At 43.6% G+C, this 20,351-nt stretch overlaps 2 protein-coding genes across 5 annotated transcripts in view; one reads left to right on the forward strand and one right to left on the reverse strand.

The window, feature by feature from the left end:
• LOC139418408 (proteasome 26S subunit, non-ATPase 1) overlaps positions 1-20,351 on the reverse strand; it is a 63,342-nt gene that overhangs the window by 25,730 nt on the left and 17,261 nt on the right. The gene's annotated exons all lie outside the window — the stretch shown is intronic.
• LOC139414966 (5-hydroxytryptamine receptor 2B-like) lies at positions 4,004-20,283 on the forward strand. Its single transcript, XM_071162635.1, has 4 exons — positions 4,004-4,141; positions 5,038-5,676; positions 17,281-17,481; positions 19,361-20,283. The coding sequence occupies exons 2-4, from the start codon at positions 5,415-5,417 to the stop codon at positions 20,281-20,283; spliced, it is 1,386 nt and encodes a 461-aa protein (XP_071018736.1). The 5' UTR covers positions 4,004-4,141; positions 5,038-5,414.

The following is a 20,351-nucleotide window of genomic DNA, read 5'->3' on the forward strand; positions in this document are numbered from 1 at the left end:
AGTCACGGCCTTTGCCCACAATCTAAGGGAACCGATTGAATTGATCTTTTAGATTTTAATACTTCTCATTTACATTTTTAAGATGAACCACATTACAATGATTTTAAGATACAACGATGATATATAAAAACGTTCGTTATTTTGGAAATTCTCCCGCAACCCCATTTTCATACGACCCCTAGTTTGGGAACCGCGGCCTTAGCTAGATGTAAAAATTTAGCGACTAAAACATCCTCGTAAAAAAAAAAAAAATCCTAATTAATTACAGATTTCATTGGATTCATTCAGACTATTTTGAGGAAGTGATACTGGCTTTGTTCCATCCACCTAATCATCCTCAGCTTCCAATTGGCTCATTCACCCCCCCCCCCGTAACTATTCCCCAGGTCGTTGCTGTAAATGAGAATGTGTTACTGCAATGCAAATGAGTCGCCTGTTGTAGCCTGTGCAATGTGTTCCAGTGTGTCTTTCAGTGAAAATTCCTGCCAAACCGGTCAGCTAAATTAAACATGTATTACTCATATTTGGTCACCAAAAAAAAGGGAACGCAATTACGACTGGTCAGGAACAATACTGCCTGAGAACGAGGGATTTCATCAGAAGTAGTGGTGACTTCACATTCACTTCTTACTCAAATCACTACAATGTGTGCTACATTATCAACACTGGAAATGTATTACAGCATAGCCCATGGTAATGTCTTGAATTAGGGAATCTGTCGAGACAGAGGCAAACAGCCACTATGGGATGAGGTCAGCAGCATTATATTGAGCGTGTTATCCAGCCTGCTATGCTGTAAAAAGGCAGTTGGATAAGACCAACACTGCCACGGCACGGACAGTGAAACCGATGAGGATATTACCATATGCCTTCAGGTTTCCCAGAAAGGTTCCATTCTCCGTAATGGTCATTGAGAGTCTGTCAGTTAGGTTTTAATCGTCATTCACCCAAAAAAACGATAGGCGGTAAACCAATCCTCTATAATAAAAAAAAAAGACCCCTCAGCCTTTTCCAAAAAAACAAGCATAATCATCAACGTCGCAAATCCCTCTCCATGACTCTCATGCCACTAACTCACAAAAAAAAAAGTCAAAATAGCGCAGCTCAACCAGAAAATATGACGCGTCCCTGCAATTCAAAAGAGGTCCTTTCTGTTTCTCAGAGAAAACCTCATCGGTTTGATGGCGTGAAGAGGCCAGGAGGACGTGATAATTATCAAGCGGCTTAAGAAAGAAAGCCCAGAGGAATATGGATCCCTTTTGCCGGACACTGAACACGTTGTACACATTATTACGGTTGTGCTACTGCTCAAACCATAGTCCTTCAAAACCAAAAACAGGCCGTCTTCATTTTAAAACCAATTTAAACTAGTAGTGTCAAACCAACTGCACATTTCACATAGAAATGTGTGTTACAGATATGCCATTCTCATTGAAAGGAAGTCTAAGGAGTGGTAGGTCAGTTCTACGTGCACTTTTCTATGATTCCCATTTTAAAAAGTTGAGTTTTTACGTCTTTTACTTTTGTACACCAGCTTCCAACAGCTGAAAATACTATATTTTTGGTTATGGAAAATATTTCACTGCGGTTTGATGGTACAATGATTCTCTGCACTATCCTTGCTGGTTTTGTCACAAACTGAAATTAAGCCAAGTATTAGAATTTTAGCAACCTGGCGGAGCGATTTCGGTATAGTGCATCTTTAAAATGTAATCCAAGTAGAGTCGCTAGCTGTAATCAGACACTACATTAAGCCCCTTACATACCGACCAAACTGGCCGTTTTTCTAAATAAATGTACACATACATGTCATTCAATCATTTCTTGGTTCTATTTTATACGCTTGACGCACTGCGTCAAGTCCCGCCCTTTCCCCCATCCCCTCATTGGTTTTACGAGCATATACCCACGTGGGTGATTGAAAGATGAACGAGATCCACACTAGTTGGTGTCGGTAATGTATAACAACAACAAAACAAAAAAAATTCTACAAAGATCCAGCAACCAAAAAAAAGAAGAAAAAAGGACCATCTGCATTTCAGGTAAAATAACAAACCAATGTTCATCTCCCAGGACAAATTAGCAACAGCGAACTAGCTAAATGTCCATGAAATGCCATGTCTTGAGGTTGAATATGTGTTTTGCTTTGCTACCGTAGCAATATAAATGGACAAGATGGTGCCGACAGACACGGTTGCCCTGTTTCTAGCTACTTTTTTGGATTGTGTGTATTATTGTATTTCTAGATATTTCTCCACTGTTTGAGCTACAAACACAAGCATTGACTGCACCTGCAATATCTGCAAATCTGTGTACACAACCAATAAACTTTGATTCGATAACATTTGGAGTTAATAAACACTGCTCCGAGAGGCGGCAGGTAGCCTAGTGGGTAGAGCGTTAGGCCAGTAACCGAAAGGTTGGTGGATCGAATCCCAGAGCTGACAAGGTAAAATAAAAAATAAAAAAAAATCTGCCTCTGAACAAGGCAGTTAACCCACTGTTCCTAGGCCGTCATTGTAAATAAGAATTTGAGTTGCCTAGTTAAATAAAAGTTAAAAAATAAAAACACCTAGTCAATTGTACAATTGCTTTCAATCGAAAATGTGTCTTCCGTATTTAATGCAACCCCTACACCTGATGGTGTCCGACGCGGAATTTAAAAACTAATAATAATTAAAAAGCACAGCGCACCAGCTCAATCCATCATGTCCCTTCCACTCAGCCGCCAGAGATGCCCAGCACAGTGGCACACGTAGGAAGCAGGGAAACACTAAGGCTAATCAAACCAATACCAGTTCATACATACACTGCCAAAAAGTCAATATGATTCACTTCATCATTCCACTCGATCCAAATTAGTCATGAAAAGCAGTGTTTCTTTCCATACAGAGACATAAGAACATTTTGCAGGACTTCTCTGTACTCCATGAATCCCACTCCAATTAGAAATGACTACAGACTTAAACATGAGTGAAATCATGTCCATTGCTATCCTGTCTAGCTAGAAGATACGAAGAATTGGACATGTCATTGTCGTAAAATCTAAGTCAGCGGAATGTTCAATCAAATTGTATTTAAATAATTTTTCAAGTAGCATCCGCAGCGTTAATGCAGAAAGGTAGAAAACAGATGTGAGGCGCTAGCAGGAAGTCCCTGGGCAACTCCTAACATCAGAGGATCAGGAGCATCCAAGTTATTCACATAGGAATCAGGCGAGGAGGGGGGTGACCTTTGGCTTTTGTTCTAATCAAAAGACAATTGCTCCGACTTGGCCGGGGGTGGTTAGGCTGTCAAGATAAGCAAGATTTGAGATGCCAAACATAACCCCCTGTACAGGCACGGAAAGGGAGTCAAAAAGAACTTGGCTCTGCAATTTCTTATATAACCATCATCCGGAAAATGCGTTTTTAGTTATTATCTAAAGAAAAAGTGATAATGCTGTTTCAACAGGACACGTGAAGCAACATTTAACCTACACAACTAAAAACTCTCTCCTCCTCCAACCACCATCCCCAGCCCCTACTGGAGGAGAGAACAGAAAGAGACAAACATAAACAGTAAGTCGGCTGTGTTGAAGGAAATTGCCTCCCAGAAACATCGGCATTTGGCCAGCTCTGAGACATTCATCTGTCTTCTCCCTAGCCTGACTCATGGATAAGTGAGGTGGTAAGAGAGAGCGAGATAGGAGGGAGCGAGGGGGATGGAGAAGCAGTATGGGGGAGTGAGAGACGGAGTGCGAGAAGGGGGGAAGACAGGACATCTGAAAGTTTTCAACCTGTGATCGCGGTAGGTGATGCGAATCGAAACCGGGGGCTCATCCAACAAGCGGGACAAAGGAATTTCCTACAGATGGAATGCACCAAAGTGAGATAATATTAGGCAAATATTTTCACAAGGGGAGGGCTGCCTGTGACATTTTTAGATTTTGGAGGAGTTCTAAGTTATAAAAACATGATCAGGGACAAGAAGGGAAAAAAAGCAGTCATTGAAGGAGTTTGAGGATCGAGTTGTTTGGTGATGAACAGCACTGGTTTTGCACGATTGAAAAAAAAATGTGGATTATAGCAGCTCAGAAGGCGATACAAATGTACAGGACAAACCAAACAGGAGAACACAAGGGCTGTTGCCTTTGATGAAGGTAAGAAAGACAAACTATTTGTTAATCATTCTAAAATAAAAATCAGTCAAATCTACAGGAAATGGTTAATGTTTTTGATCAAAAAGTCTGAGAACTTCTGAGCTGTGCTTGATTTTAATGTCAGACAGTTAACTTTAAAGGAAGATAAAATAAAAAAATGTATGAGTTATAATTAATGATGGCATGGAAATAACATGTATAAGCGATTTAGAGATTGTGACAATATTGAATGTAATATTATTGTTAATTAAATAAATGACCAAATATGCTTGCGTTTGCATAACTTTGTTCTATAAAAATGGATGGGGAATCATAATTACCCTAGTGCCACAGACTTAAACCACTATGATATGCAGTGAATAAGCTAGATGTGTTACGAGTAACTATTTACACTACAAACCAATAGGGGAAAATTAAGGAAATTATTTTTTACAAATAAAATTGCTTTCAAAAGTGAAATGCAAAAGCTTTATTAAAATTGTATGTTCAAAACCGAACCATGCATAATTTAAACATTAGTTCAAGAAATACTTGTAGCAATGTTTTTATGACATGCAATCGTTTAACCTTACGTGTTAACAATTTTGTTTGACAATAAAATGTTCAAACCACTACACAAAGAGACCCAGAACGACCATATACGCACTTGATTAAAAAAAAATTTTACACACACACAAAAAAACATGTAGAAAAACATGCCCGAGTTAAGCGCGCAAGCAAGCAGTGATTACAGCCAATAGCTGTTTCCTTGGTCTAGAAACAATACTAATGACTGTGGAGGAAAAACCCATGACATTTGTTATGATAAATGTCACTCATCATTAGAGGTCTTCACACTGAAACTAATGTCCAAGGGGTTTAACATTGTCACTTTTGTTTCCTTCTAAAACTTTTAGTAGAAACTGGCCTGTTCTAGAGCGTACACAAACCAGAAGACAACGGCGCCCGGATTACGAGTCAGACAACCAACTCTTGACCTAACACCCCCTTTTCCTGTGGAGGTACATTCTGTGCTTAGATTACTGCCTTGAACACGTTTTGAGGCGACATGTTAAGTTTTGGAGCTGCTGGGCTTTTTTGATTGTGAAGTGGTCCTTTTGGTTTATACGGTGCACCCGGTATGAGCCACCGCCCTGTGTACTGGACCTAAGCTGCCCTCCACCCACCCCTGCCCCTGCTCGCAGGACCCTGTGACCATGCTGACCAAGCCCCCTGAACCAGCCAGAGCAGAGCCCCGACCCGCGCCCAACCCAGCCGTCCTCCCCACAGCAGCATGTCCCAGCCAGAGGCACCCCCGCTGGCGGTCAACGGTTCGGGGTCCGGGGAGGTGGCTGGTGCTCAGCTACGCTGGGCCGCATTGCTCATCATTATGGTCATCATCCCCACCATTGGGGGCAACATCCTGGTCATCCTGGCAGTGTCGCTGGAGAGGAAGCTGCAAAATGCCACCAACTACTTCCTGATGTCCCTGGCGGTGGCCGACCTGCTAGTGGGACTCCTGGTGATGCCCATTGCCCTCATCACTGTGCTCTACAGTAAGTCACCTCCACACGGTTGACCTCTTGCCTTGCCATCAGAAAGGACCCCTTCATTGATACCTTCATTCAACCAATTGTAACTCAAGACCCTGCTGATACTAGGGTTGGGCAGGAATACTGTATGATTTACACCTCACAAAAATGTTCAATTGGTTCTTTTAAAATAAATACCCGCAGTCAACTTGTGTCAATAGATAAAGCAGATGGCGTTCCTAATAAAAAGAAATATGCAACAGGAGAAATTAAGAAGCCATTCAACATAAAACAGCATGACTGGCTCAAAGAGCACATGGAAACTTTTGTGAGGATCCTACTAATGGTTTCCAGCGAAATATCTACAGACGCGCCAAATAAATTCTCTCCAGCTATGCATTTGGTTTACGAACCAAGTGTCTAGATGTCAAGATCAAGTTTCTTGGTTACAGCAGAGACAATCAATCCTCTCCCGGATCAACATTCTTGTTGTTTGATATTTGTTTTCTGTGTGCAGAAAAACTTTGAGTTAATTGTACAACTTTATGTGCTGGGGGTGTCTGTCTTCGCAATTGGTTTACGTTCGCGTGCATTTAAAAAAAAAAGCATAAAATGTATTTATTGTTACATTTTTTAAAAATAAAATGTCCACTAGTTTGCACTGACGATAATACTGTATACCCCAGGATGGTACAGGATTTAGGTATGAACAACTGTATACAACCCAACCACAGCTGATACTAAAAAGGTACTGATCCTACAAGTGTGAACAGTTCATAGAACTGCAACACCATGATTGCCTCAACATCAATTTGAATGATTATTTTTTTGGCCCCAACACAGCAGCTGATTCAAGCACAAAGGCTGGCCTCTTACTCGTGTTTAGCTTGGCTCCCATCGATCAGGTCTAAATTGCACTTGGGTCGCCCCAGTTCCCATGGAGCCGCGATTATAAAGCTGCTGTCAGTTGAGACCAGAGAAACACCTGTAAATGTGCATTGCAAAGCAGATATCCACCTCAGTAGGTAAGCCACAGCATTTTAATTTAATCTAGCAGATCTAGCATTCGATGACAAGAATTGCCACCTTCTTTTGTTAACTGAACAACCGAGCAAAAAAAATAAAATAAGCATATTCATAATATAATAATTCAAGAACAGCAGAGTTCGGACACAACGAGAGATGCTGCTGAATCTCCGCCAGCTACAGTATAAACAAATTAATAGCAGATGGCAAAAACACAAGACAGTGGACAATAAACAAGGTACTTCCTTTGGCTGTGTAATCACAGCAGAGGCACATTCACATCAGGTAGCAATGATCACGATGACCCAATTTCTGCATGACTTCTACAAACGACTTTCCAATCACAAACCAACCTCTCCCTCGGGTCGCACACTCACGTAGGTCGCCAGGGAAAAATACAGATATGAGAGCGAACTGAAAAGATTTGCATTCGATACCATTAAGTGACGTAGCTTTACAATTTATTTATTTAACCTTTGTTTAACTAGGCAAGAACAAATTGTTATTTACAATGACAACCTACTGGGGAACAGTGGGTTAACTGCCTTGTTCAGAGGCAGAACGACAGATTTTTACCCTGTCAACTTGGGGATTCGATCTAGCAACCTTTCGGTTACTGGCCCAACACTAACCACTAGGCTACCTGCCGCCCCCCTCTAACCACTAGGCTACCTGCTGCCCCCCTCTAACCACTAGGCTACCTGCCGCCCCCCTCTAACCACTAGGCTACCTGCCGCCCCCCTCTAACCACTAGGCTACCTGCCGCCCCCCTCTAACCACTAGGCTACCTGCCGCCCCACAAATGCAGCTGTGTTTCAAAGCGCAAAATTAAAACCCCCCTCTCTAGCAGAGTCCTCTTTCTCCTGACACAGAATTTATAGTCGAGCCACTACTCCTCATTCATTCTGTTGGAGTAAATGGCCCTGTGACACACACACACCCCACCTCGACTGTGCTTGGCAGGAATCTGATTTCAAGTCATGCTTTCAGAAAACAGGCACCATCTTTGTATAAGAACCATATGTGCCGTGCAAACAGTGGGCACGAGGCTAACTGTATAGTGGGGGGGGGGGGGGGGGGGGCTCCATCCTTCCATCAGACCTTAATGACGTCCATCAGGCCTAGACGGAGGAGGAGAAGGAGGGGATCAGGCCTAGACGGAGGAGAGGATCAGGCCTAGACGGAGGAGAGGATCAGGCCTAGACGGAGGAGAGGATCAGGCCTAGACGGAGGGGAAGGGGAGGATCAGGCCTAGACGGAGGAGAGGATCAGGCCTAGACGGAGGGGGAGGAGAGGATCAGGCCTAGACGGAGGGGAAGGAGAGGATCAGGCCTAGACGGAGGAGAGGGAGGGGATCAGGCCTAGACGGAGGAGAGGGAGGGGATCAGGCCTAGACGAAGGGGAAGGAGGGGATCAGGACTAGACGAAGGGGAAGGAGGGGATCAGGCCTAGACGGAGGGGAAGGAGGGGATCAGGCCTAGACGGAGGGGAAGGAGGGGATCAGGCCTAGACGGAGGGGAAGGAGGGGATCAGGCCTAGACGGAGGAGAGGATCAGGCCTAGACGGAGGAGAGGATCAGGCCTAGACGGAGGAGAGGATCAGGCCTAGACGGAGGAGAGGATCAGGCCTAGACGGAGGAGAGGATCAGGCCTAGGCGGAGGGGAAGGAGAGGATCAGGCCTAGACGGAGGGGAAGGGGAGGATCAGGCCTAGACGGAGGGGAGGATCAGGCCTAGACGGAGGAGAGGATCAGGCCTAGACGGAGGGGGAGGAGAGGATCAGGCCTAGACGGAGGGGAAGGAGAGGATCAGGCCTAGACGGAGGAGAGGGAGGGGATCAGGCCTAGACGGAGGAGAGGGAGGGGATCAGGCCTAGACGAAGGGGAAGGAGGGGATCAGGACTAGACGAAGGGGAAGGAGGGGATCAGGCCTAGACGGAGGGGAAGGAGGGGATCAGGCCTAGACGGAGGGGAAGGAGGGGATCAGGCCTAGACGGAGGGGAAGGAGGGGATCAGGCCTAGACGGAGGGGAAGGAGGGGATCAGGCCTAGACGGAGGGGAAGGAGGGGATCAGGCCTAGACGGAGGGGAAGGAGGGGATCAGGCCTAGACGGAGGGGAAGGAGGGGATCAGGCCTAGACGGAGGAGAAGGAGGGGATCAGGCCTAGACGGAGGAGAAGGAGGGGATCAGGCCTAGACGGAGGGGAAGGAGAGGATCAGGCCTAGACGGAGGGGAAGGAGAGGATCAGGCCTAGACGGAGGGGAAGGGGAGGATCAGGCCTAGACGGAGGGGAAGGAGAGGATCAGGCCTAGACGAAGGGGAAGGAGAGGATCAGGCCTAGACGGCGGGGAAGGAGAGGATCAAAGTCAAGGCCATGTGATCACATAAATAAGAGCCAGAGGCTTCCGAGGAGTAGTAGCCCATGTTCAGTGGGAGGGGGGCTGTGTGTATACGTGTGCGCACATGTAAGTTCGCACAGAGTTCCATGTCTGAATGGACGCAAGGTACGTTTGTGCAGGGGCAGATGTCATTTCTCTACTGGCTGGAGACCGAGCACACAGCAAGGGGGGGGCCCCTTTAGAGCCACTCGGCAGTTAAGGCATGCAGCTCTAAGAACAGTGTGTGCAGGCAAACGGCGAGAGAGGGAATTAGTGTTAACTTCCAAATACCACCTGAAATTTACCAGAGGACAGAGACAAGATGTTGTAGCTACAGTATTGTCACCACTAATATATCACCTCCACTAAACACTAGACTCTCTAAATTCCCAATAAACCACAACAACTACTTGCTTAAAATAAACAAGAGAAAGTAATAGCTACTTTGTTTTTTGACCATTTATCCACTTTCTTCTGTGTCTGCCTGGGTGGATCTCCTCTCCATCCCAAACCCTGGCTGAAGGAGAAGTTTCAGACTAACCGGGAGTAGCTATTGCCTCAAACTAGTGACGTGCGGTTGACTCTTTTACCGACCAAAGAGTTGAATCCCCACCGAGTAACTTGAACATTTATTTTGTCGTATGTTTGCCCCGCTGGCCGAAATGAAAAGAGCAGCATTAATACGCGCTACTCTAGATTGTGCTGCAGCATAGAGAAGAAAAATACATGTTTAGAACTACTGATTGCAAGGTGCACAAATGAATGCAATTAATTAATTATTGACCGCTATCGAAGGACAACAGGGATGTTTCTGACATAATAATTATTGGACGGGCCACCTCAGCGTTTTCAGGTCCAAGCAGTGTTTAAAAAATAAAATAAAATTTTTAAAAAAGATAGCTAGCTATCGGTTTATTTTATTAAATGGAAAAATGCTTTCAGTGTAAACTTAACTAAAACCAGATAAAATATGTACAAAAGATAAAATGAACCTATATATTTGTACATAATATCATCTTTGATAACTAACCAATCACCAGAATAAAAGCTAGACAGTCAGGGAAAATTGAAATGTCCGAAAACAATGCAGTATTAATTGTTAGGTTGAGCAAAATAACAGCGTTAGCCATGGCAAAATGCATAGTATGGCAGGAATCTAGCTTTAAAAACAGCAACGGAAAATAAATCTCAGAAATGTGTAGAATTGCAAGAAATCAGCTTAAATAAAATTTTAAAAAATGGGAAAAAAAAAACAAAAAAACTCTACACCAACCAAATTGGGGCGTCTAAAATGTTGCCACGCCATCTGAAACACCCCAGCCACGCCCACCACCTAAGTCACTTCTTGATCCAGGAAAAAAAAAATGGCTGCAGTTCGCAAACGATAGTGCTAATCTCTCTCAGCAGTCAAGCAACTGCTTCCCGCCAAGTGTCGTTCACTATCCATTTCGGTTGCGGCAGACAACAAGACCTCATTCCAGATGGTATCAATAAATAACTGTATTTGTATGCCTAGCAATCACAAAATGGACATTGAGTCACACTTTTATATGTCTCAGTAACAAAATTACAGATCCAATAAGCCCCCCTATGGTGAACGTGAGGCTTGTAGAATCATGATTCTTTTTAGTTTTGAGTTTTTAGTTCATCGTTCATCAGTAGGGTAGTCCTTACTGAATCTAATGAACTAAGATTATTTTGGAGTCAACGGAGTTGAAAAGATCAGTCACTAATTTTTTTTTTTTTTAAAGACGAACTTCCCATGATCACCTCAAACATCCAATATTAATGAGTTAGTGAGCCCAATCATAATTAGACCTTTCCAATATGAATGAGTTAGTGAGCCCAATCATAATTAGACCTTCTTCCAAAATTAAACATTTTACTGGAGGAGGACATGTCTAGTGTGCAATTCATTTCGATAAGAGCTGTAAAAGAAGTCCTGAGGGCCCCTTTCACATCTGCCCAGCAGATGAATGTAAGGCTTTTACAGTCAACACCTTGAAAAATGACATGGTTCCAAATGTTTAACGGCTGAACTGTAGACTGACTACAGTGCTAAACTAAAAACATACAGCTGACTAAGGCTTGGGAGAACAATTAAGAAAAGCTATTTGAAGGATTCGGGAGGGGAGGGGGATGCACTAACCATAGCGCCATATTTACGAGGAAGCACCATTAGAAGTGTTTACATGACGGACAGATAAATGTTTACCTCAATATATTTGGGCCGTGGCATAAGACAGTGCAGAAAACGTGTTCATTGTTCTATAATCAGAATGAAGAGTAGAATTAAGATTTCACGAAATAGCCCACCAGGCCATAAGAGGATGACGACGGAACATTCTTACCCTTCTTCACTAATGAGCTTAAGACTGTTTCAGGGAGGGGTCACTCTTTTGCAAGACAAGCTTAGACCCCAGACTCACCCAGTCTCTCCACACACACACACACACACACACACACACACACACCTGGTAGGGCCTAGGTTTAGATCTACGTTTCAACCAGCGCTGTCTTTTAGCCTAAACTTCCCCATAATTCATTTTGAGAACCCCGGAATGTCATTAAGTCAAAAACATGCCTCATTTAAAAATGTAAACAAAACCGCCAAGCGATCCATTTAGTGCTCTGGCAGAGAGCTTTATAACGAGAAAAAAACAACGTATGAATTAACGTCGGTGCAGAATAGAAAACTCTAGAAGGGCTGTTGTTAAATCCGTCAAAACAATAATTATTTTCATCTGTGGGACATCGATTGCCAATCAAATTCCACGGAGTGCCGAGTGTCCCCGGGTTTTCGCTCCACCCTTGTACTTGATTGATAATTTAAGGTCATTAATTAGTAAAGAACTCCCCTCAGCTGGTTCTTGGTCTCAAAAGGAAAAACCTGCATAATGATTGAGACACCCCTTATCTACAGTGCCTTCGGAGAGTATTCAGACCCCTTGACATTTTCCACATTGTTACATTTTAGAATAAGGCTGCCATAATGACAAAGCAGCTGTAGAAATGTTGGCCAATTTCTTAAAAATAAAACAGAAATAGCTTATTTACCTAAGTATTTAGACACATTGCCATGAGACTCGAAATTGAGCTCATGTGCATCCTGTTTCCATTGATCATCCTTGGCACTTTTCTACAACTTGATTGGAGTCCACCTGTGGTAAATTCAATTGATTGGACATTATTTGGACAAGCACACATCATAAGGTCCCACAGTTGACAATGCATGTCAGAGCAAAAACCAAGCCATGAGGTCAAAGGAATTGTCCGTAGAACTCAGAGGCAGGGTTGTGATGAGGCAAAGATCTAGGAAAGGGTACCAAAATATTTTTGCAGCATTGAAGGTCCCCAAGAACACAGTGGCCTCCATTTTTAAATGGAAGAAGTTTGGAACCACCAAGACTCTTCCTTAAGCTGGCCGCCCGGCCAAACTGAGCAATCGGGGGAGAAGGGCCTTGGTCAGGGAGGTGACCAAGAACCTGATGGTCACTGACAGAGCTCAAGAGTTACTCTGTGGAGATGGGAGAACCTTCCAGAAGGACAACCATCTCTGCAGCACTCCACCAATCAGGCCTTTATGGTAGAGTGGCCAGACGGAAGCCACTCCTCAGTAAAAAGGCACTACAGCCCGCTTGGAGTTTGCCAAAAGGCGCCTAAAGACTCTCAGACCATGAGCAACAAGATTCTCTGTTCTGATGAAAACAAGATTAAACTCTTTGGCCTGAATGCCAAGCGTCACGTCTGGAAGAAACCTGGCACCATCCCTACAGTGAAGCATGGTGGTGGCAGCATCATGCTGTGGGAGACCTGAAAATAGCTGTGCAGCAACGCTCCCCATCCAACCTGACAGCGCTTGAGAGGATCTGCAGAGAAGAATGGGAGAAACTCCCCAAATACAGGTGTGCCAAGCTTGTAGCGTCAAACCCAAGAAGACTTGAGGCTGTAATCGCTGCTTGAACAAAGTACTGAGGAAAGCGTTTGAATACTTATGTAAATGTGATAGCAGTTTTATTTTTTAATAAGTTGGCAAACATTTCTAAAAACCTGTGGTTTTGCCTTTGGGGTATTGTGTCATTAGGGTGTAGATTGATTTAAATAGTTTTTTTTCCCCTTCATCAATTTTAGTATAACGCTGTAACGTAACAGAATGTGGCCAACGTCAAGGGGTCTGAATACTTTCCAAAGGCACTGTATATATCATACATAGAGACTATAAAACAATTGTGAGGTCTAGATGAGCTTTTACCAGATTTAGGATCAGTTATTCTTACAGAAGAAAAAAAGGATTCTCATATTAAAGTATGGAGGCCCTTAAGAACTGTGGGCATGTCTTGTATAATCAGAGCCTGACAGACATCAATGACTCAGGTCAGATCGTTTACACCCCGGTATTTGCTGGAACGGGGACATTTTCAAAAAAATAAGCAATAATCATGATTTACATAATGACAATAATACTACTCAGACACAGCACTTCACCAAGACAGCGATCTCAGCGTAGTTTTTATTTTGAGCCCAACTCGGCTTTTTCCACAACTCTGGAATGGTGACCTCACCCCTAGAGGTTGGTAGCTCGGTTTTCATAGAATTCTCTTTCTCGCTCTTGAAGCTGGTGTACTGCAATGACTTCACACATTTGTCTTAGAAATGTGGCCTTGGATGGACACCTCTGTAGCCTTGGCAACACTTATATATCAGAAACTTTACCAGCAAACAGATTTTTAAAATCTGGTATAAGCACACAATATCCTCACATGTAGAATTTGTTGAGTATTATTCCCATCGAAGGAAGGGGCCCACAAAAAAGTATATATACTCTTAGAAAGTAGCCTACCTATCAAAGTATAAATATCCCACAGAAAATATTTCTAAATGAAAAAAAGAGAAAAGGCAAGTGGTGCATGGAGCTGAACAAAGCCCCTGAAATGGTGAGCAGTAGACGAGGAGCTGAACAAAGCCCCTGAAATGGTGAGCAGTAGACGAGGAGCTGAACAAAGCCCCTGAAATGGGGCGCAGTAGACGAGGAGCTGAACAAAGCCCCTGAAATGGGGCGCAGTAGACGAGGAGCTGAACAAAGCCCCTGAAATGGTGAGCAGTAGACGAGGAGCTGAACAAAGCCCCTGAAATGGGGCGCAGTAGACGAGGAGCTGAACAAAGCCCCTGAAATGGGGCGCAGTAGACGAGGAGCTGAACAAAGCCCCTGAAATGGTGAGCAGTAGACGAGGAGCTGAACAAAGCCCCTGAAATGGTGAGCAGTAGACGAGGAGCTGAACAAAGCCCCTGAAATGGTGAGCAGTAGACGAGGAGCTGAACAAAGCCCCTGAAATGGTGAGCAGTAGACGAGGAGCTGAACAAAGCCCCTGAAATGGTGAGCAGTAGACGAGGAGCTGAACAAAGCCCCTGAAATGGTGAGCAGTAGACGAGGAGCTGAACAAAGCCCCTGAAATGGTGAGCAGTAGACGAGGAGCTGAACAAAGCCCCTGAAATGGTGAGCAGTAGACGAGGAGCTGAACAAAGCCCCTGAAATGGGGCGCAGTAGACGAGGAGCTGAACAAAGCCCCTGAAATGGTGAGCAGTAGACGAGGAGCTGAACAAAGCCCCTGAAATGGGGCGCAGTAGACGAGGAGCTGAACAAAGCCCCTGAAATGGGGCGCAGTAGACGAGGAGCTGAACAAAGCCCCTGAAATGGTGAGCAGTAGACGAGGAGCTGAACAAAGCCCCTGAAATGGTGAGCAGTAGACGAGGAGCTGAACAAAGCCCCTGAAATGGTGAGCAGTAGACGAGGAGCTGAACAACGCCCCTGAAATGGTGAGCAGTAGACGAGGAGCTGAACAAAGCCCCTGAAATGGTGAGCAGTAGACGAGGAGCTGAACAAAGCCCCTGAAATGGTGAGCAGTAGACGAGGAGCTGAACAAAGCCCCTGAAATGGTGAGCAGTAGACGAGGAGCTGAACAAAGCCCCTGAAATGGTGAGCAGTAGACGAGGAGCTGAACAAAGCCCCTGAAATGGTGAGCAGTAGACCCCCAACATAATGAATGCCCACTACATTCATAGGGCACATCTAGAACAGGGAGGACACTAAAATATTGTGATCAAATGTGTATTTATTTTATAGTTTAATATGTATATACAAATATTAAAAGTAATACTTGTTAACAAAAAAAATAAAACATCCACTAATGCTTGAATTATGACATTACAAGCCATCAGCAAAACAGGTTAACAAGAAAAATCATTCAAGAACCTTTCCAACACACAATTATGGGACAATTTCACACCCAGGACCCAAAATAAACAAACACGTATGGCGAGAAGGGGGCAGAACACATCTACATAGCGCTTTCAGCTCCATACAAAGAGTCATAAGAAGCATTTCTCGGCAGTAAATTAATTATTTACTAAAATAAAACAGAATTCTTAACATCAGAGCTGGTTTTAAATCATTAGCTGGTGATGTCACTGATGTCCACAACACAAGTTCTGTTTAGAATGCAAAAGGTTTGCTGGACAAAATGGGACTAATCAGAAATTTGACCCTTTTTCCAAATGGGCTACTTCCTCCTCAGGAATTAAAGAACATAAAACACCTGCGCCATAGGCCACCAAATTAAGAGAAACAGCATGAATAAATGTCCAACATCTTCACACTTCATTTCCTATTAGAAAAATATCCTACATTTCCACCTTTAATTTTGGCATCTTTGACAAATCTCTATTCCTCTCCCACACACACACACAGCCCATGCAGTCCTTGACATTATAAAACGCAACAATTTCAACGATTTTTCTGAGTTACAAATCATAAGGAAATCAGTTCATTGAAATAAATGAATTAAACACTAACCTACGGATTTCACGACTGGTCAGGGGCCGAGCCAGGGCCAGCCAATCACAATTAGTTTTTCACCACAAAAGGGCTTTATTACAGACAGAAATACTCCTCAGTTGTCCGGGTCGCTGGTCTTAGACGATCTCGCAGGTGAAGAAGCCAGATGTGGAGGTCCTGGGCTGGCGTGGTTACGGTTGCAAGACCGGTTGGACGTACTGCCAAATTCTCTAAAATGACGTTGTAGGCGGCTTACGGTAGAGAAATTAACATTCTCTGGCAACAGCTCAGATGGACATTCCTACAGTCAGCATGCCAATCGCACACTACCTCAAAACTTAAGACATCTGTGGTATTGTGTTGTGTGACAGAACTGCAAATTTGAATGGCTTTTTGTCCCCAGCACAGGGTGCACCTGTGTAATGATCATGCTGTTTAATCAGCTTGTTGATATTCCACACCTGTCAGGTGGATGGATTATCTTGGCAAAGGAGAAATGCAGTGGTGGAAAAATTACCCAATTGTCATACTTGAGTAAAAGTAATGATTAATTTTCTATTAAAAGATGTCGCCTACCCAGTAAAATACTACTTGAGTAAAAGTCTAAAAGTATTTTGTTTTATATATGCACACACTTAAGTATCAAAACTAAAAACTAAAAGTATAAAATCAGTTAAACTTCCGTATATTGAGCAAAGCAGATGGACACATTTTAGTTATTTATTTACGGATAGCCAGGGGCACGCTCTGACGAAGCACCCGTCTAGTGAGTCTGCCAGTTTAGAGGCAGTAGGGATGACCAGGGAGGTTCTGTTGATAAGCATGTCTGTTAGACCACATTTTTCTGTCCTGCTAAGGCTAAGCATTCAAAACTTAACAAGTACTTCTGGGTGTCAGGGAAAACGTATGGAGTAAAAGTACATTATTATCTTTAGGAATATAGTGGAGTAAAAGTTAAACAGATAATATTTTTTTCTTAAGTAGTTTTTTTTTGGGGGGGGGGTAAGTACTTCACATCACTGGAGAAATGCTCACTAACATGGATATAATCAAATTTGTGCACACAATTGAGAGAAATAAGCTTTTTTGCACATATGGAACATTTCTGGGTTCTTCTATTTCAGCTCATACACTTTTACATCTTATATTTTTGTTCAGTGCAGATGGTAATAAATGACTTGAATGGCTATTATGATGATTTTTACAATGACTTAGAAACTAAAATCTAAATAGGCTCTTCTCAGGGTAAAAAAAGAAAGAAAAAAGATTTGGCACCATAGTAATGAAGTTTGAGAATTTGTCTAGAAAAGCATGGTTTACATTTCAAATGGTTCTGTATTGGCCTACGAGAGCAGCTAACAATCCAATGCTTCCCATCATCTGTCCATTTCTCAGATTCCGGATGGCCTCTTCCGGAGTTTCTCTGTCCAATCTGGCTCTTCCTGGACGTCCTGTTCTCCACAGCGTCCATCATGCACCTGTGTGCCATCTCACTGGACCGCTACATCGCCATCAAGAAGCCCATTCAGCACAGCCAGTATAAGTCCAGGGCCAAAGCCATGGCCAAGATAGCAGTGGTGTGGTTCATATCTATTGGTAAGCTGCTCGGTTTCTTTCTTCTTTTTTGTTGTCCTGTGTTGATATCAGGAGCATTCTCCAATGTGTTGTTTGAACAAGTTTCTTTACGCTATGACATTGCGGTTCAATTCCCCGGGCGCCTGTGACATGCCTCAGAAAAGCAGGATGCAATAAAAGCTGTATAAAAACGTTTACATACAGTACCTCCCTTAAACTTAACCCCGACTTACACATTATCATAGTGTTAGCAGTCAAGGGGACCTGTGGGTAAACAGTTAATGAGCCGGAGAGATTTACACAAAAACGGCATCAAATTAAAAAAAGGGAGGTTTAAATGATCGAGTATGCCCCCAGGAAGGAAATGAATTTCACATCACTGCCCTTGTGATGAGCTTGGTGAAACCTCAAGGCTTCGCGCGCGTTATTTTTTGCAATTGTATCTTTGAGCAGTACAACGGCTTTACAATGTTGCTACAACGCTATGGATCACAGATTTGTTTTTCAGAAAAGTTTAAGCCAAAATAACATTCAAGACAAAACCAAGCATTCAAACCACAACCTTATTTGAGGACTCCTGGACCAGTAACCACTTGACTCTTCACAATAAGCATAAAATGTGCACTGCAGAACAGATCGAAATCTGCAATTTTACAAAACTGAATAGTAAAGCAACACTAAAGAGCCTCTGGTATTTTTCAGTAAAATTAGGTTACGAGACAAAAGGACATTTGGACTGAAGAGGATAAGGGGTAAGAGATAAAGCTAAGGACCATACCCTTGGTCCATAAACAAGAGGGAGATGGAGCAGCAGAACCACTGGAATCCTCTTCACACAGAACGTGTTTCATACGACGGAATGTCAGACAAACTGGTTTCCTGTATTTGGCCCAATCATAAGTCTATACTCAAATTGGTCATTTGACACAGTCCAATAAGACAGTTCGAGACATAAACATTGGTTTTATTTTTCTGATTGTTGGGCTTCTTATTACTTCTTGTCCACAGAGTGTATTGTTAATACTGTGGTAAATAAGGACACTGGTTTGCATTGATTTTTTTTAAAATAAAATATATATATATATATATATATATATATATATATATATATATATATATATATATATGCTTTCCAGTATGAAATTAAATTTAACACCCCTATTCTAGTTAACATCGTTAGCCATGACGGTTCCTCTGGCTGAAGCATTTAGGCGACTGGTGTGAGGACTTGGCAGAGTTCAGCCTGGCATTAATCAAGTTTCCAGTTTTATTAGTCACATGTACAGGATACACATGGTATACACCATCCAACGGACATGCTTACTAGCAGGTTAATGGAATTCATAGGGCGTTCAGACTCGTTCACAACAGCACGCTCTCAGTTTTCACCTCGGGGCTAAGGTTCGACACATTGACTTTCTTTCGGTGAGCAAAACCAGACGCTTGCTTAAGAGTTACGCGAGCAGCACTTAGACGCCGCCACGACAGTAGAAGGGTCTCTTCGTCCAGGGTGTAGTGCTCACGGTCACTGTATTATAGCTGGTAATATATGATTTGTTTATTTGATTTTTAAGCAAAGAATGAGAACTTCCAGAAGTCCCAGAATGACCCTTTGCGCTACCTCTGCTATCCTCAGTCGTGAAAGCCTGAAGCTTTAAAACAGAGTTATACTCTGGCAACATCAAAAAGGAAAAGCAGATGTGAAGATTTCATGTGCTATAATAAAAGCAAAAAGAAAATCAGCATAAAGTCCACTGGCTGTGAGAAGATCCTGTCTCTACTCCCATAACACATTTAAATCCCAAACAACCAAAGTTGTTAGTCTTCCCATCTAACACTGTGTAGAGACAAAGTTTGGATTGATGATTTGACTGACCAAACTTCTCTCTCTCTCACACAGGTATCGCAATTCCCATTCCCATCAAGGGGCTGAGAAACTACCATCTTCCCAACAATGTCACCTTTAACAGCAACCACACCTGCCTACTGAAACCAGACAGCTTCCGAGAATTCATCATGTTTGGCTCCATGACAGCTTTTTTCATCCCTTTGACTATCATGATGGTCATCTACCTGCTCACCATCCAGGTGCTGCGCAAGAAAGCCTTTCTGCTCAGGTCAAAGGTGACCCAACGCTTCACTCGCCCAACCGTCGCCTCAGTCTTCCAGAGGGAGCAGTCTGCGGCTTCTCCCACAACTGAGAAACTGCCAGGAAAATCCATTTCTCCCGCCAACCCAATCATAGGTGACGAGATCCCCATCCGTCGCATGTCCACCATAGGCAAGAAGTCGATGCAGAACCTGACCAATGAGCAGCGTGCCTCCAAGGTGCTGGGCATAGTCTTCCTTCTTTTTGTGGTCATGTGGTGCCCATTCTTCATCACCAACATCACCTCTGTGCTGTGCGCCAGCTGCGACGTCCATGTGATCGGCCGTCTGATGGAGATCTTCGTGTGGGTGGGCTACGTGTCATCAGGCATCAACCCGCTGGTCTACACCCTCTTCAACAAGACCTTCCGCCAGGCCTTCACACGCTACATCACTTGTAACTACAGCAGCACCACTAACACGCCAGCCAGGCAATCTAGGGAACAGCATGGCTGCAGGAATCTGACACGGATCTCCTTCCGTTCATCTGTGGCGGAAAACTCCAAGCTGTTCGTGAAGCGTGGGATGAAGAACGGCATCGGGCCGGTGTGCTATCAGAGCCCGCCGAGGCGACGGCAAGCACCCATGGAGTCCTCTGCTGGCGTTCTACTGGACACTCTGCTCCTTACAGAGAATGAGGATTGCAAACCCAAAGAGCATGTCAGTTATGTGTAGTGCAAAAGGAAATAATTAGAACCAGAAAGTCATGTGAAAAAGACAAGACCAGGCTCGAGTTGTCCAGG

Source organism: Oncorhynchus clarkii, chromosome 1 (assembly GCF_045791955.1).
Source record: "Oncorhynchus clarkii lewisi isolate Uvic-CL-2024 chromosome 1, UVic_Ocla_1.0, whole genome shotgun sequence".
Taxonomy (NCBI): domain Eukaryota; kingdom Metazoa; phylum Chordata; class Actinopteri; order Salmoniformes; family Salmonidae; genus Oncorhynchus; species Oncorhynchus clarkii.